Source organism: Peromyscus maniculatus, chromosome 1, assembly GCF_049852395.1.
Source record: "Peromyscus maniculatus bairdii isolate BWxNUB_F1_BW_parent chromosome 1, HU_Pman_BW_mat_3.1, whole genome shotgun sequence".
NCBI classification, from domain to species: Eukaryota; Metazoa; Chordata; class Mammalia; order Rodentia; family Cricetidae; genus Peromyscus; species Peromyscus maniculatus.
Window position 1 is genome coordinate 128,270,442 of NC_134852.1, and position 17,351 is coordinate 128,287,792.

At 38.6% G+C, this 17,351-nt stretch overlaps 1 protein-coding gene across 5 annotated transcripts in view; it reads right to left on the minus strand.

The window, feature by feature from the left end:
- Nucleotides 1-17,351, minus strand: part of Smg1 (SMG1 nonsense mediated mRNA decay associated PI3K related kinase) — a 104,431-nt gene that overhangs the window by 36,373 nt on the left and 50,707 nt on the right. For all 5 annotated transcript variants that reach the window (XM_006985683.4, XM_042282361.2, XM_076550783.1 and 2 more), the window contains 15 exons: nucleotides 16,843-16,930; nucleotides 16,656-16,757; nucleotides 14,802-14,942; nucleotides 13,928-14,127; nucleotides 13,331-13,527; nucleotides 12,998-13,162; nucleotides 12,373-12,527; nucleotides 11,391-11,533; nucleotides 11,040-11,241; nucleotides 9,105-9,214; nucleotides 7,396-7,543; nucleotides 7,008-7,167; nucleotides 5,708-5,828; nucleotides 2,666-2,914; nucleotides 1,318-1,602 (listed from right to left, as the gene is read on the minus strand). In XM_006985683.4, the coding sequence (XP_006985745.1) occupies nucleotides 1,318-1,602; nucleotides 2,666-2,914; nucleotides 5,708-5,828; nucleotides 7,008-7,167; nucleotides 7,396-7,543; nucleotides 9,105-9,214; nucleotides 11,040-11,241; nucleotides 11,391-11,533; nucleotides 12,373-12,527; nucleotides 12,998-13,162; nucleotides 13,331-13,527; nucleotides 13,928-14,127; nucleotides 14,802-14,942; nucleotides 16,656-16,757; nucleotides 16,843-16,930 (2,466 nt within the window). The remainder of the gene's footprint in view (nucleotides 1-1,317; nucleotides 1,603-2,665; nucleotides 2,915-5,707; nucleotides 5,829-7,007; nucleotides 7,168-7,395; nucleotides 7,544-9,104; nucleotides 9,215-11,039; nucleotides 11,242-11,390; nucleotides 11,534-12,372; nucleotides 12,528-12,997; nucleotides 13,163-13,330; nucleotides 13,528-13,927; nucleotides 14,128-14,801; nucleotides 14,943-16,655; nucleotides 16,758-16,842; nucleotides 16,931-17,351) is intronic.

Genomic DNA, 17,351 nt, shown 5'->3' on the forward strand with positions numbered 1-17,351 from the left:
ATGAATATCAAAGACCTGGTTAACAGATACACTAGAATTATTTTTTTAAAAAACTAGTATAAACAAACGAACAAAAAAAAAAAAAAAAAAAAAAACAAACGAACAAACAAACAAAATACAATTTAAGTAATTTAAACTCCAAGCTTCTGGATAACAAAATGGAGGTATATTCTCCCCTTATCAGGTAAGAGATTAGTTTTCTCCAGAACTGATTAGGATGTAGGTCAGTAAAAGAAAATGTTTGGATAGCATGCATATAGAATCTATACTCAGCAAAACACACACACCCCAAGTGGATAGCATGCATTAGACAAGGAGTCTATACCCAGCAAAACACACGTACGTATATACACACACACACCCAAGTAGACACGGTGCCACACACCTATAACTCAGCATTTAAAACACTAAAAAAGGAAAGTTTTGAGTGTGAGGCCAGTTAGGTTCTATAGAAATGAAGATACTATCTCAAAAAAGAAAACAGGTGGTGTGGTGACATATTCCTTTAATCTCAGAAGTTGGGCAAAGACAAGATCTCTGTGAGGTTGAGACCAGCCTGGAACTTACACAGCAAGTTCCAGGCCAGCCAGACTCAATGAATGAATGAATGAATGAATGCATGCATGCATGCATGCCAGACTATGAATGAATGAATGAATGAATGAATGAATGAATGAACGAACGAACAAGAGAGAGAAAGAAAGAAAGAAAGAAAGAAAGAAAGAAAGAAAGAAAGAAAGAAAGAAAGAAAGAAAGAAAGAAAGAAAGAAAGAAAGAAAGAAAGAGGGGGCGGGGAAGGAAAGAGAGAGAAGGAAGCGAGGGAGGGAAGAAAAGAAAAAGAAAAAGAAAAAGAAAAAGAAAAGTGGAGATGTAGCTCAGTAGTGTAACACCTGCCTAGCATGCCCAGCACCCTCACCTCCTCAAAAAAGAACAAGGAAAGAAAGAAAAATAAAAATAATAAATCTTGTTTAGATTAATCAACCATCTATTTTTTGGCTAACTAACTTTGCTAGTGTCAGACACAGTCAGAAACTTGAATCTTTCTGTGCTCCAACAACCAAAGGTAATACAAGATATGGCTACATATCTGCTGCTCCTGACATTTATTCTTTCATGAATCAAGGCAAAAATACCCTCCTCTAAGTCAAAAAAGGAACTTACATATGAAGAACTGGATACATGACAGTGAGTACTAGTTACTGCCAATGTATTATATTTTTGTAGTTGGATTTTTGTGGCAAATTACAGCTAGCATAACACTGATTTTACACTTACAAAATTAGTATTTTCAAAGCTAACGAAAGAATAAAATTGTACCTGTAGATTCACTCTCAATCCGAGGGTGTTCTTCTCCCACCGTATTAGCAGATGGCAGCTCTATTAGAGCAAGTATATTCCTAGACAAAGTAGAAAGGCCTGGGAGGTTCTGCTGCTGCTGAGCTCTGTATACCTGTCTCAGCTGTCCTGAAATCTCTTTCCATTCTGCCTGGACCCACTTAGCCAGAGTCAGAATTGACTTAGCTACAGCATACTCAGCTTTCGCAGACTTGCAAAAAGATATGGCACAAGAACTCAACATTTCCATTGCATGTGTTGACTGACCTATAGAAAACAAACAAACAAACAAACGAACAAACGAACAAAAACATACAAAACCATTAATTTACCCTTAATAGTAATATAAATTATTTCAAGAAGAGGCATGAAAGCATTCCTTGATTGATTCATTCATTCTTGTTTTTAGAAGCATTAATTCAGGGTCTAGAGAGATGGGCTTACAGGTTAAGAACACTTGCTGCTTTTGAAGAAACCCAGGTTCAGTTCTTAGCAATCAGAGCAGGCAGCTTACATCCTCCTGCAGCTCTAGTTCTAGGGGATCCAATACCCCATTCTGTGGTGTACATATGTACATATAGGCACTCATACATTAAAATAACAAAAATTAAGGTAAAATAAATAAAATACCATAAAGTCAGCCAGGCATGGCAACACTTGCCTTTAATCTCAACACTTAGGAGGTAGAGGCCAGTCTGGTTGACTTAGTTTTAGATCAACTAAGGAAGTTTTAGACCTTGTCAGAGTAACAGTAACAACAACAACAACAACAATAATAATAATAATAATAATAATAATAATAAATAATTCAGGAGCTGCGAAGACAGATCACTGGGCTAAATGGGTATCATGTACGCATTAAGGACTATAGTTTCAATCCCCAGAATCCACATAAATGCTGGATGGGCATGATGGAATGTCTCTAATTCCAGCACTCTTAGAGGGGATACAAAGGACAAGCTGCCTAGTAAGACTAGCCTAACCAAGTGAGCTCTGGGTTCAAGTGAAAAACCCTGTCTCAGTATATGAGATGAATATCAATTGACACCCACTATCAACCTCTGGCCTACAAACAGACATGCATACACACAAGAACCTACACTCACATGTGTGCGCCCACACATACAAATAAGCAGGCACACAACACCCTCAAAAAGGAAGAAAAAATGAATTCAGGGATAAGCAACAATCTTGGAAAACATGTCTTACTGAAGGACACTGATCTACAAAAGCTGGAAATAATTCTTACACTCACTTCTTATATTTACAAATGCTTCTTACACCACACACAGAAACATGCATACAGTTTTCCTCACATGCTTTTACTAACCTGCTGTGTATAAAAGCTTGGTTTTTTCAATATCGAGCTCAGGCCCCCATTTTTCATCCACTTGACCTTGAGTGGACAGTTTTTTAAAATGCTGCACTAAGTCCTGGGCAGTGGTTGTCTTTCCCAGCTGAACCTCGCTGCACTGTGCCAGCAGTCTTGTTGCCAGTGACACATTCCCTCGTTTTCTAGCAAATTTTGCTGCTGTCAGACCTAATTCCATGAGATGACTTCTAATTGGTACTGTTTGTTCTGGAAAGAAGAAAACGTTTCATTAATTCTCAACTCACCTAACTGCAGACTCTATTACTCACCACCTCTGCAAACCCTCAAACCCCAACAACTAGCACAGTGTGTGACTTATAACAACATTTAAGTGAAGGGACACAACCAAGTAGAGCAAAATGAAAATCGTTCTCTAGAAGAAATTAACCTTGTAACATCTGAACTGTTAGAAAAGGTCTGAGGTCAGAGGCTGGAGAGACAACTTATCAGTTTAGAGCACTTGCTATTACTCTTGTGGACGAGGGTTCCATTTCCAGCACCCACATGATGGTTTACAGCTTCCTACAACCCCAGTTAAAGGGGATATAGCACCCTGTTCTGTCCTCTAGGCACACATGTGGTACACAAATGCAAGCAAACTCATATGCATAAAAGAAAATTAATCTCAACACTTAGGAGGTAGAGGCCAGTCTGGTTGACTTGGTGAGTTTCAGATCAGCTAAGAGAGTTAGACCTTGTCATAGTAACAGTAACAATAATAATAAAAAATTCAGGAGCTGGGAAGATAGATCACTGGGCTAAATGCTTGTCATGTAAAAAACAAAAATCTTTTAATAATGGTGAACCTAGTACATAAAAAAGAAAAAGAAGAAAGGAACCTAGGTCAAATAGTAGGAAAAGAGAATAAAGGCCAAAAAAGGCACCCTTCTCTAGCGAGTTCTCTTCCACTGTCCCCTGGACAAGGCATCCATCCTACGGCTCGAAAGCCATACCAATGCTGATAAATCCTAAACTTGTAGCTCAGACCAGAGAGCTGAGTCCTACCTGTCTATTAAAAACCTACACTCCTAGGATATGTTAAGTGGAATTCCCTATCACTCTTTAAATCTGCTCCCTTCTCCTGTTTACTCCTTCTCAAGAAAGGCCCACCACCTCAGCAGGTACTTGGCAATTACACTATTACCTTCAACTTCAAATAGTCTGCTTTTTCCCCTTCTTATTGCCATCCCTAAGTACCTTGCTTAGCAGTGGGAAGCTGGTTCCTTTGCCTCCTTCTTAGCCTCCTCTAATCCACAATCCAATCCTACAACTGAAGTGATCACACACAAGTAAACTGCCTGGTAGTACAAGGCTTATCTTGGAATTGGGCTTACTTGACATTTAACATGTTAAATTTATTCACTAACCTTAGTCACCACATATTCAAATAAACTATAGAATTCAGGCAAGATACTATTCTACAGCAATAAAAATCCCCTTAACACAACAGACATTTTTTTCCTAAAGAGAGAGAGAGAGAGAGAGAGAGAGAGAGAGAGAGAGAGAGAGAGAGAGAGAGAATTTGCATATATCATAATTCTCTAGCCATTCATTTGGGGCATTTAAAGTCTTTAACATTTGTAGTACACTCTATCTGCCAAAGTAAACAGAACATACAAACAAGTCTTATAACGTCATTAAAAGTGGGCAAAAGCAGTTAGTTAGGTAGGTATCTGTGACTTCAAGGCCAGCCTGGTCTCTATTGCAAGTGCTGAGGCTACAGAGACTCTGCCCACCCCCGCCCCCAATAAAAAAGAAAAGAAAAGCAGGCAAAAGGTGTTAGGAGACATCTGAAACAAAAAATACACAACAGCTTCTATGCAATGGAATGATGAGGAAATGCACTAATCACTAGGGGAATAAAAACTAAAACTATGAGCTAAAGTTACACCCACTCCAGTGATTAAAAAAGAACCAGAACTCCCATAAAATACTAAAGGAATATAAAAGTACAATCACTTTCTAAGAAACACTGACCTATTTACAAAGTTGAACACAACAACCCAACAATCTCACTCATAAGCTTTAATTCAAGAGAAACACAGTCCTCAGATTTAACTCTAAGTGTTGAATATGAATGCAGTGACAGTTCATCCTGTCAATTTGACAGGATTTGGAATCGCCACAGGAACAGACCTCTGAGTGCATCAGTGAGGGTGTTTCCAGAAAAGTTTAACTTTTGAGATTGGAAGACTTAAACCAAAAATAGTATGGGCACTGTTCTATGGGCTGTAGTCCCAGACTGAGTTAAAAGGAGAAAAGAAGCTAAGCACCAGCATTAAACTTTCTCTGCTTCCTGACTGCAGATGTGACCAGCTACCTCATACTCCTGCCACCATGATCTCCCTTACCATGATGGACTGTACCTCAACTATAAGCCAAAGTTGTCAGATATTACGTTGAAGCAACAAGAAAAATAAGTAATACAAATGTCCATAGCTGCTTCATATTTAGCTACCTGATTAAAATGACCGAGAAGAAACCCCCACCAACAAATGGAGAAATAAACCAGTGGTGGCACATCATACAGTGGAATATTACTAAACAATAAAGAAAGGACCATTTTACTGACAAATTAACATGGGAGAACCTTAAAAATATCATGTAAGCTGCAGCATAATTCCATTTATGTGAAAACATCAGCAAACATAAGTCTAATTTACAGGGATAGGAAGCAAATTATCATCTGCCTGAGACAGGAACAATGTTAACCTTTCTAGGCTGAGAGAAATGTTCTGAATCCTCTCTGTACTGGTAGGTACATAGAGGTAGATGGGAGAAAACAAACCAAACTGTATAGTTAAATGTATAATTTACATTTCAGTAAAGCTAACTTTAAGAAAAGGGAAATGAGGCCAAGAGGTAGCACATGCTTTTAATCTCAGCACTTCAGAGGAAGAGGTAGGTGGATCTCTGTGAGTTCAAGGCCAGCCTGGTCTACACAGTAAGTTCTAGGGTAGCCACATTTATGTAAAGAATCAGAGAGAGGGAGATCATTACCTTTAATTTTCTCTAACAGCTGATTCTGGTACATGGTGTATCTCAATGCTTGCATCCACGGCCGCACATCATGTTGTTTACATGAGCGAAGGGCGTCACTGAAGAGTGGGATAAGACAGTCCTGGCAGCAGAGAGACAAAGACTTGTATTAAACCGTCTATCAAAATAGACAACAGCCTTTAGAGCTATTCCAACTTCCGTACAACCTTCCACCATGTCTCTTCCAGTCTGTGCTGGTGTAGGTAAAAATGGTACCCAAAGGCTCATGTATTTGAATAATTGGTCCCTCTCTAACTGGTAGAACTGTTTGGGAAGGATTAGGAGATGTGGTCTTGTTGAAGGAGGAGAGTCAATCAATGTGTGCAGGTTTTACGGTTTGAAAAGACATTCAGTGTCTTTTGCTCTCTCTGCCTCCAACTTGGGAGATCAAAACAAAGTCTCAGCTGCCATGCCTTTGGCCTGCCATCCTGAACTCTAATCCTTTGAAAGCATAAGCCCCAAATCAACACTTTCTTTAATAAGTTCTCTTGGTCACAGTATGTCATTAGAGCAATAAAAAAGAAACTAAGACACACCCAAACAGAAAACCTTTGCTTTGTTAATAAATTCAGAACATTAAGTACAATTTGTCAGTATATTTACTAATAAAGTACATCTGTAAAAACGTATATTTACTATAAACCAAAATTGCAGAAGAGCATTAAACTATCGATCCTATAATTCTTAAGGATTGCAAGTCCTTTGCAAGGGTCCTCTTTTCAGTTGAAGTTTACTCTATTGAGAGAGAGGAAAGGTATGAGTGAAATCCAAACTTCACAAAAAAGAAAAACCAAGATCCAGCAATTAGTCAAAACCTTAGGTTCTTCCATTTGCCCTATACTATCTCAAATGAAAATCTGTCTAGAAATACATTTTAGATTTGAGTTCAGCTTACCCAATTACAAATTCTACTATAAAAACTGAGAAAATGAGGTCTTTGATTTATACTAATGAATTAATGCTTGATGTAGAGAATGCTTACAAAAAATACACTTCAGGACTGGAGAGAGAGCTCAGTGGTTAAGAGCATTTGTTGCTCTTTCAAAGGACCCAGGTTCAATTTCCAGTACCCACATTGTCTATAACTCCAGTCCTAGGGGATCTAATGCCTTCTTCTGGTTTCTAAGGGCACCAGACATGTAAGTGGTGCACAGACACATACAGGCAAAACACCCATACACATATACTAAAATAAAAAGAAATTTTAAAGAAAAGTAAAACACACACACACACACACACACACACACACACCCCTACACACCTCGGTGGACAGTCTATTAGAAACTGTGTTCTCGAGAGCAGATGAGCAGTACAACTGCAGGGTACTCAGTACTGGTAACGATTGTGACACTGTTAACGTAGACAGTCTTAGTGGTCCAATAGCAATGCGTGAGGTTTGCTTCAAGTACTTTACCACGTTTCTGAAAGAAATTAATTAACAAGATCCTTAAGCTTGCAGCCACTAATATAAAGTGGCTAAGGCACTACCATTTGGCATCAAAAAATCAGGGGTGACAGTAAGGAAAGCAGCCTGCTCTATAGTAGACTATGAGCAAAACAAGACATTTGCTTTTAGAGGTTTCTACAAACCTGCAGTTTCAATCTTAGTACCCCATGCAGCTGCCTGCCTATGTACACTTATGACTCACTCAGTTAAGGACTGCCATTTCTGATCTTGTTCCACGTGGTTTAAGGCAGTTGCCAAAAAGACCGAACTTCTCAACAGCTGGACTTCAATGGATTTTTGAAGTTCCCGTGGGTCTGGGCTAAGCATATTAGGAAGCAGCTTTTTCATATCTAAACAAGTCAGATACATTGTGTTAAGTTAATTTGTTCTTAATGTACGAAAGTATTAACATATTTTGGCAATACTTAAAAAAAGTAATAATCACCAACAAATACATCCTTCCTTTCATTAAGTTCAGGTAGCTAGACATTTCAGAGAGCTATGCAAACAGCATTACTTAACATAAAATTATACTTCATGCCTCTAAGAATCACCTGCACATATTGGTAAGAAACCTACTTTCCCCTTCTTTTTACATTCAAAACTTGACTCTATAAAGGATGTAACCATTTCAGTGAGGTTTTCCTCCACTTTAGTTTATGAAATTTAAGCTCACATTTCCAGAGGTCAACCTCCAGTATTGTTTCTGTATTACCACCCATCTTTTTTTTTTTCAGACAGTTTCTCAATGGCCAGTCTACTCTACTGCTCTAGCACTGGGATTACAAGCATATACTACCATACATGGCTTTTTGACACAGATGCTATGGATTGAACTCAGCTCCTCATGTTTGTGTGGTAAGCATTTTAGTGACTGAGCTAGCTCCTCAATCCCAAGCTTATTGATAATTATTTAACTAAGTAGCCTAATTCATTTATAACAGAAAAAAAAAGCAATTTTAAGACGAGTCAAATATATTATAGACTTGAAATTAAGTTCAGATATAAGTACACTTCAACAGGCTAAGCCACTAATTTAACACCTTATATAAAAAACTAAACCGCCAAGTATGGTGGAACCTGTCTTTAACCCCAGAACCCAGAAGGTCGAAGTAGGAGGATCTCATGAATTCAGGTCAAGTCTACATACTGAGTTCCAAAAACACAAAAAACAAAATCAAAGTTTCAGAAAAGAAAATTAGTTTTAAAATAAATGACTCGCCTATCATTTTAAAAATTTCAGTTTTTCTAAAATATAAATGAAAAGGTCAATTACATAAAAATAATACTGCACATCTTGACTTACAAAAGCCAACAGTGAATGCCTTTTTAGTCATACACACATCAAAAAGGAACCTGGTTGGTTTTTACAGCTCTCCGCAGAAGTACTTGAGAGCTTACATAACGCATCCTACTCTCCACGAGGCAAACCTCAATCTGCACAGCAGACCTCTGAATGCCAAAACAGCAGTATACAGTGTGTTCATTAAGATGGAAATTAAGGAAACTGTGTAGCCCAAACACTGCTTTGTGCTTTTTTACTAAATGTCTACATCAATGTCACCTTTTCCCAGTTTAGTTGTTTTTGTTGTTGTTGCTGCTGTTGTTTTATTTGTTTTGAGATAGGATTTCTCTGGGTAACAAACAGCAAGAACTCAGAGATCCACCTAGCCTCTCCCTCCAGAGTGCTGAAATTAAAGGCATACGCCACCCACCACCCAGTTTGATTCTAACTGAGCCGTTTTTCATTTGCTTCATCAACTATTAATAGTACAGCCCTAACTAAATGTGCTTCACATAGTGTAGGATTCCAAATAAATATACAGAAACTTACAGATTTCCTAGTAAATAAAAACTATCCAAAGGTTTAAGAAACATGTCATGAAAAAAATTAAAACTGTTCTCAAATACCTATTTTTTCTTTTGAACCTCCAGCAAGCAGATTAATATTTTCTCCTGGTAACAATTCCAATTGCTCAGTGCATTCAACAAACTCTCCAGACTCGAAGCTGCTTAGTGACCTGTAATTAAAATGCCCATCAGCTTGTGTTAGGCCTCACCAGCCCTGTGTAACCTTGGGGATATGGGAAGAACAAGCACTAGAAGGGAACAGCTGTCCAAAGAAATGGTTTTTAGAGGCAAAGTACCATTTCATCTTGATGTGGCTCCCATCTCAGTGACACTACAGCTGGAGTGGCATCAGGAAAGTACTAGACATGACCATCAGTTGAGCCTGCTCACCTGTGCCTCCTTCCTCTTTCTATGGGCCTGTTAATATGGGCAGTAGAGTCTACAATGTTTTCAACACTTGCTCTCTCCCAAGCCACTGAATCCCACCAGCTGGCCTCTCGCTCCACAAAAAGCCTGTACACTTTCCTCTAAGTCTCCTATCATCTCAGTTTTTTTTTTTTTTTTAAAGATTTATTTATTATGTATACAGAAGAAAGCACTAGGTCTCATTACAGATGGTTGTGAGCCACCATGTGGGTGCTGGGAATTGAACTCAGGACCTCTGGAAGAGCAGCCAGTGCTCTTAACCTCTGAGCCATCTCTTCAGCCCTCATCTCAGTTTTATACCTTAGCCCTGACTCTTTCACTGAGACATCTCCCAACCCTTTGTTTCCTATAAAACTCATTTACCTTCCCTAAAAGAATTCCAACTACTTCCTTATCTGCAGCCATTTTCCATGACCTTGGCATTCCAATGCCAAGATGAGAGGCCTCACTCATACTAGCTCCATACCTCTCCTCTGCCCCATCTCTACTAAAGACACTCTTTTCTTGTTTCACACAAGCTGGTTTGGAACTCACTTCTGTAATTAGATGAACATCCTCCTGTCTCCACTTTTCTAGGGCTGGCATTAGTGCCTACACTACCACCACTAGTTCTGATCCTTTCACTGAGTCCCTTCTCTTCTCACTATGTCTGAAAGCAGCAATGGAAATGTTCGTTAGCTGGCTTACCCCATTTCTGCTCCAACTACAACAGTATAACCAGTTGTTTCTCAGGTAAGAGTTAAGCACTGGTTGCTGATGAACTGTTCATGTCTAATATGTATTATGTATCCCACTACAAGACCCTAGATTTTTCTGGTAGCAGGCTCCCCACATCCATACTGTATTCTACAGTTTTATACTTTCGGCTGCTGACTAAACATCTCCCCCTCTACAAAAAAAAAAAAAAAAAAAAAAAAAAAAAAAAAAAAAAAAAAAAAAAAAAAAAAAACACCTTAAACGTAAGACTTTAATTTCTTCTGCTCTCACACCATCTACTACAGCTATCCTTAACTGTCTATGCCTAACTTTAACTGCCTTCCTTGAGGCACCGAAAAGACAAATCGACTTAATCCGTTGTCAGGGCTTTTTCTCCTATGTCTTCACTCTGTATTTTGAAGAGTTAGAAGCAGTATATTTTTTTTCCTGCTATAATATACCCGATGCTTCCCAAAGATTATGTGTTCAGTTACCAGGAAGGCAAGGACAGTAAACCAATTCTGATGATCTTTGCCCCCAGTCATGTGTATGGAATGCAGTAAATCCTCAATTTTGAGATGCATAATTAAAGAGGAGCGAAGAATATAACTTATAGATGTTCACAAACTCTCACCATTAAAACAAACTTTCTTTAAATATTTAACAGTACTTCAGATACACAGCTGTCCTGTGTGAGCCTCTCTACAGCAGTGCCTCTTTATGTATAATGATTCTATCTTCCCACACAGCAGACTCCTTCCTTGCCCCACTGCTGGTTTCCTGTTGTAAATATGACCAATTTTAGTGTTTGCCACCACAGAGGAAGACTACTTATTGACAGGGCAGAGGTTGCTGACTAGATGCAGCCATTACTTGATATAGTTGAAATCAGCTTTCAGATTGAGTGAAGTGCTGCTGGTGTTCTTCTTCAGGTCGTGGACCGCATTCTGCCACTCCTGCACAGCAGCCCAGTCAGCAATAGAGATGTAGCACTCACACGCCTTATTTCCTAGGTAATTGATAACTTCAGGGGAAGAATCAGTTGGTTTGGACAGCACAGTTTTCCTTGATTCACCTGAAAGGTATTTTATTAAGAAAGAAGACAGAAACTGAGAACAACTGTAAATATTTCATAGACCACTGACTCCTAGAAACATATGGTAAGTTTATCTGAACAAACGAATTGTACCTTTAGCATTTTTAATGTAAACACTGAATGCTCACCATTTAGAGAGTGTTTGGGGCTGGCACTGTTACGTCCAGCATTGGCCAATGTGAGAACAGACTTGTCAAAGCTGGAGATACAGCAATCAACACCTGTCATGGCACAAAGGTGCTCCTGGTACTCCACAGAGGCCTTTTCAAACCTTAAATACAAATTAAAGCAAGTCTTATTTTTTAAAATTACTCAAATGCATCTCTTTGTAAAAAAATTAATGGTGAGAGAATAAATTACCTGACTTGTACCTGGACAAAGAGTAAGTTATTTGGAAGGGGAAATTCTACCTCTGCCTCACAACCAGTCTGAGTATAAAACAACTAGTGGACACTACTGATAACTACTTTGATGTCCAACAGTAAAGTATGTCAAATTATCATACACTCAGAAAGAAGTAATGGTGTCCATTAAAAATCAGACTGCATTATGTTTAACATGGCAAAATATTTTTAGAATACTGGTGAGTAGAAAAGCCACGAAGCTCTGTAGATAGACTATTGTTTCTATAGCAGAGGAAGAAACTACCCACGATAAGAAAATAAAGCTTTAGACACACCAAAACCTACAGGCACCAGGTTATATAGCTTTCCAAATTTAAGTGGCTATTTATCTCTCCAAATTCCTAAGAACTACTTAAACTTACATGAGGCATGCACATGCATTGACAGGGTTGTGAGCAAACACTCTAGCAGCATACAGTAATATACCAGAGCCAAATGTGGAAAATTTTCCATCAAAATCATATTTAAAACCACTTATGAAACTGAAACTGAAAGAACTTGTTTTCCAGTATGATTTCTCATACCTCCTATTTAAGTGAGGCACTCATGTATGGCTGCTAATCAAAAAACACATGAAAGATGCACCCTACTGAAGTGATTATAGCAGGCTTCGAGCCTCAAAATAGACTGGCTATTTTCACTATTATACAATTCAAAGGATTTGAACATAAAAATCTTATCATTCATTGCTTTCCTGCTAACTTACCTCCCTTCAGCCTGCTGGGCCACTGAGTTAATCCAGAGAAGGTTTTTACCAACAGCTGAAGATGACCAGACAGCAATTCCCTGTATAGCTTCAGGACAATGGAGCTCACACAGAGCTTCTACCACCATCATGATAGTTACTTCCAATTCATTCCCCTGGAAACAGCAGGCAGAAAGATTAGTCACAGACCTCGATACCACTGAAATTCAAATCTCTACCGAACTTATAGCTACTGGCCACAATCTATAGACATTAACAATTATTCTCACAGTACTTAGCTTAGCTTAAAAATCATCACAAAACATTTATTAAGGAGTAAGAATTCTGTTGCTTTGGATTCCATTTATTTATTTTAAACCTAATTAAATTAAGAACTTTCCCGAATACTCTAAGAATGTGTTCCACAGACAAATTTCTTACAATTATTCCTAAAGTCCCAGTCTTTAAAAAGTTCATATTTTTAAGACATTAGATGTAGAAAAGTGCCTGGAGAAGTCATTAGTTTTGTAAGATATTGAATGAAAAGCCTTGAAAAAGAACTAAACTTATCTGTAGATTGAATTCCATCAGAGAGACCAAACCCAAATTTCTACAGTTAAAATGTATTCCCAATGGACCACCTTACCTGAGATAGACTATTTGTTTTCATTTCAGTCAGTAAGTCAAAGCCATGCCTCACTGTCACAGCAGGCTGACCTGCCAACAATCCGACCCTCATGATGGAGAGGCGGATCCGAGTAAGCCAGTCTTGGCAAGTTTGTCGATTGGTATAGAAAAAAGTCCTAATGACCTTTAGGAAAAAAGGGAAAGAACTCAGGACTGCTTCAAATTACGGTGAAGACGCCTTGAATACATATAAACTAAATACACATGGTTACTGTCATCTCAGCCCTATACATCCCACCATGTTTCACAATGAATCTGTTACAAAGCAGCACTATATTCCATGGACACCAACCTTGGGAGGTGACGTTAACGCATTTGCACATCCCTCATAGGCATTATACATTAATTTCTCCAGGTTCTCCAGATACTGAAGCAGAAGAACAAGTCTAAGTTGATTGCTTCCATGGCCTTCGTCATTATCTGCAGTGGTCCACTGACTAACATCCTGGTCAGGGTTTAGTGTGTGGGCTGCAAGACTTCTAATGATACCTGAAAACAAAGGCAGCAACACTATGAATCAAAGACAACTCTTAATAAATCAATTTACCAATTATTCTGTTTATATACTCATCAATTTAAAATAAAACAAAGATCAAAGATTAAATATCTCTCATTTTGAGGGGGAAATGTTTGTCCATATGAATCCCCTCAGCTTTTGAACAAAACCAGACACCAACATTGCAAATGGAATTATTTAATAAAACCTTATCCTAAAAGTCCTATCTAGAAATTACTTAAACAGTACAGAGGGGGAGAGGAGAGGGGAAAACACACACACAAAAAAACACCTCTGAAATCTCTATCAGTTATAAGAAAACCATGGTTTCTGGAGTTAAAAGGCCTAGAAACTCTTCAGCATCACAAAGTTTAAAGAATGCCAAACTGTTACCTTCAATTGTCTGGAATGTGTCCTGAGCTCTGCCCAATGGGGTTCGCAACTTTGAAAGAACAGTGAACTGCGCGGCTTCCCAAATAGCCCACTGCCAAAGGACAGCATCTGTCTTTAGAAGATTGCGGGGAATTGTAGACTGGTCACGCTTATCCAGCCTCTGGCAGCTATAGAACAATCTTTCTAACCAATTGTCCTTCCTGGGAAAAGTAGTTTCATATGTAACAGACAATGACAACTTCATCTTAATAATCAAAACAAGTACAAAAGGAATGGGAGTAGGAACCAAATTTTCTAACCAAAAGAAACCACTGCACCATAAGAACAGGCTGGGGTGTGGTAGAAATGAATTACTGGGTACACAGCTCATAAGAATTTGACTGCCAGGTTTCATTCCATTCACTACAACTGAGCATCTCGACAATATCATCATCTCCAACCCTCCTCCAAAGCATTCATGTCAATCAGATCAGTCAACTATCAATCACATTTCACCAGTGGAAGACACAGCCCATTTTTGTTTCTACAAATACTATCTTCAAAGCAGAATCTAAAGCTGATGAAAATCAAAATGAGCCACCAAAGAATGTTGTTACTTTCCAATCTGGCACTTTGGATGAATGTTTTCTCAAATCTGGGTGTATTATCAGGGGAGTCTTAAAAGTACTGTTCTCTGCCGGGTGGTGATGGCGCAAGCCTAATCCCAGCACTCGGGAGCCAGAGGTAGGCAGACCTCTGTGAGTTGGAGGCCAGCCTGGTCTACAGAGCAAGTTCCAGGACAGGCTCCAAAGCTACACAGAGAAACCCTGTCTCAAAAAACAACCAAAACCAAACCAAAAGTACTGTTCTCTAATAAAGAATCAGTCTTTCTTACCCTGTTCGATGAGAGTTCCCATACAAAATGAAACTGATGACATCAGAAAAGTCCTGAGGGTGGAAGGTGTTACTTGGTGCTTTACTCATGTGGCTTCTCAATGCTAGAGAAATCTCCTGAATCTCTGTGTGATTGTTATTGCTGTTAACAGAAAAGTCACCATCATGCAAGATGTTTCAGGAGGAAGGTTAACAGAGTCTACAAATGGAGTACTGTAACTTCACTGGAAACAAAAAAAACAAAAAACTAAGGCTTAAAAATGGACAGAGGACGGTAGGAGTGGTGGTCCATGTCTTTAATCCCAATATTAAGAAAGCAGAAGCAAGCAGATCCATGAGTGTAAGGCCAGCCTTGTCTAGATAGCAAATTCTAGATATCCCTAAGTTTATGTAATTAGAACCTATCTTAAAAAAAAAAAAAAAAAAAAAAAAAAAAAGAGCTGAGCAGTAGTATCCAATGCCTTTAATCCCAGCACTCAAGAGGCAGAGGCAGGCTGATCTCTGAGTTGGAGGTCAGCATGGTTTACAGAATGAGTTCCACAACAACCAGGGCTACAAAGAAAACCCTGTCTCAAAACAACAATAACAAAAAAAGCGGGGGTGGGGGATGTTATAATTTCACAATTTTAGAATCTTAAAGGTTCTCCAATTGGTGCAGAGGGCTGGAGAGAGAGCTGAATGTTAAGAGTACTCGATGCTCTTGATGGTCTTCCATAGGACCTGAGTTCAGTTCCCAGTACCACACAGGAGGCTCACAATGCACTTAATTTCAGCTTCCAGGAATTCAACTACAAGGGACAGACACACACACAAAGTACAAATAAAACCTTTTTTAAAAAAGACTGCTAGTGTATACCCGTAATCCCAGAACTTGGGAGGCAGGAAGATCCTGAGTTCAAGGCCAGTTTGGGACTATCCTGGAGTAGAAAGTAAAATCTTGCTCAAAAAAAAAAAAAAAAAAAAAAAAAAAGTTACAATAAAAAAAGGAAAAGGAGAAAGGTTATGCACTGGGGATGTAGCTCAGTCAGTGGAATGCTTGCCCAGCACATATAAAATCCGAGGTCTCCTCACAGAATAAACTTAACCTGGTGATGTGCACCTGTAATCCCAGCACCTTAGAGGAAGGCAAGAGGATTGATAGTTTAGGGTTTTCCTTGGCTGCATAAAAAGCTGGAGGCTAGCTTAGGATAACTGAAACCCTTTCCCAAAAACAAACAAATGCTCCAAAATCAACTTAACCAAAAGCCAAAACTTTTAAATATCTCAATTATTGGGGTTGAAGAGATAGCTGTACTTCTTGCTCTGCAGAAGACCAAGGTTTAGTTTCCAGAATCCACAAGGCAGCTCAAAACCATGTGCAACTCAACATCCAGGGGATCCAATACCTTTGTCTTGCCTCAGCAGGCACCAGGCATATGAGTGATGGTACAGAGACATACACACAGGCAAAGCAAAAGTAATTAAGTCCCTTAAAAAAAAAAAAACCTAACCCACTGGGTGACAGTGGCACACACTCTCTGAGTTCCCACACCCTCTAAGTTTGAGGCCAGCCTAGTCTATAGAGTGAGTTCCAGAACTGCCAAGGCTACACAGAGAAACCCTGCCTTTAAAAAAAAAAAAAAAAAAAAAGTAATGAATTCCGGGTACTACATGAATTATTCTACACTATTTATTAAAAGATGATAAAGATCATTAAAAAATGTTTTCTTCTAGGTCTCCAAAACCATCCTTTAACATCTCTTTGATCACTAAGAAGTACCATGTAATATGTAAAATGCACTAAACATGTTGATTAAATCTTTTCCTATGGTAGACAATTACAAAGTAATAAAAATATAGTCACCAAAAGTTATACCTTAGTACAACATCTAAAGGAATTGACTTCAACAGCTTTCCAAAGGCCTGTCGAATACGAGTTCCACTATGGACAAGCTGAACACGGCAGACATCAACACACCTATGAAAAATAATAAATAAAGCAGGTGTGGTAGCATTCCCATGCCATTACAGCCAGAGTCAAAGAATCAGTCTCTGGTCCATACCTCTGTAGCAAATCATCTGGCAAGGAAGAGGACAGAGCATGGAGACTGCTGCACGCTTGCAAGCAGATATTCACATCTTCAACAAGAGCTATTATTAAAAAGGAAAGTTACTTTCAGTTTGCACCCCTCAAAGTATGTCAGTCTATCATAACGTTCTGAACCCATTCATTCATTCATTCATCTATTCACTCATTCACTCACCCACTAATTCACTCATCAAACAGGAAGCATGAACTACACCCTACTCATGCCTGGACTCCTCACTGGCAGAAACACCTAGGAAATTAATATTCAATAAAATTCAAGTTAACTACTCTACATATAAACTTTCTTCTAAGAAAAAACTTTCAAGTTCATAGAATAAACTAACATAAGGTTGAAAACTTGACAAATACTTCAATTATTTTTCAAACAGTAAGAATGAAAAATAATCATGACTACTATATATGGCATTAAAATAGGGACTACTCAACTCACTTCATGGTAGGATGCTGTAACTACATTCTCCC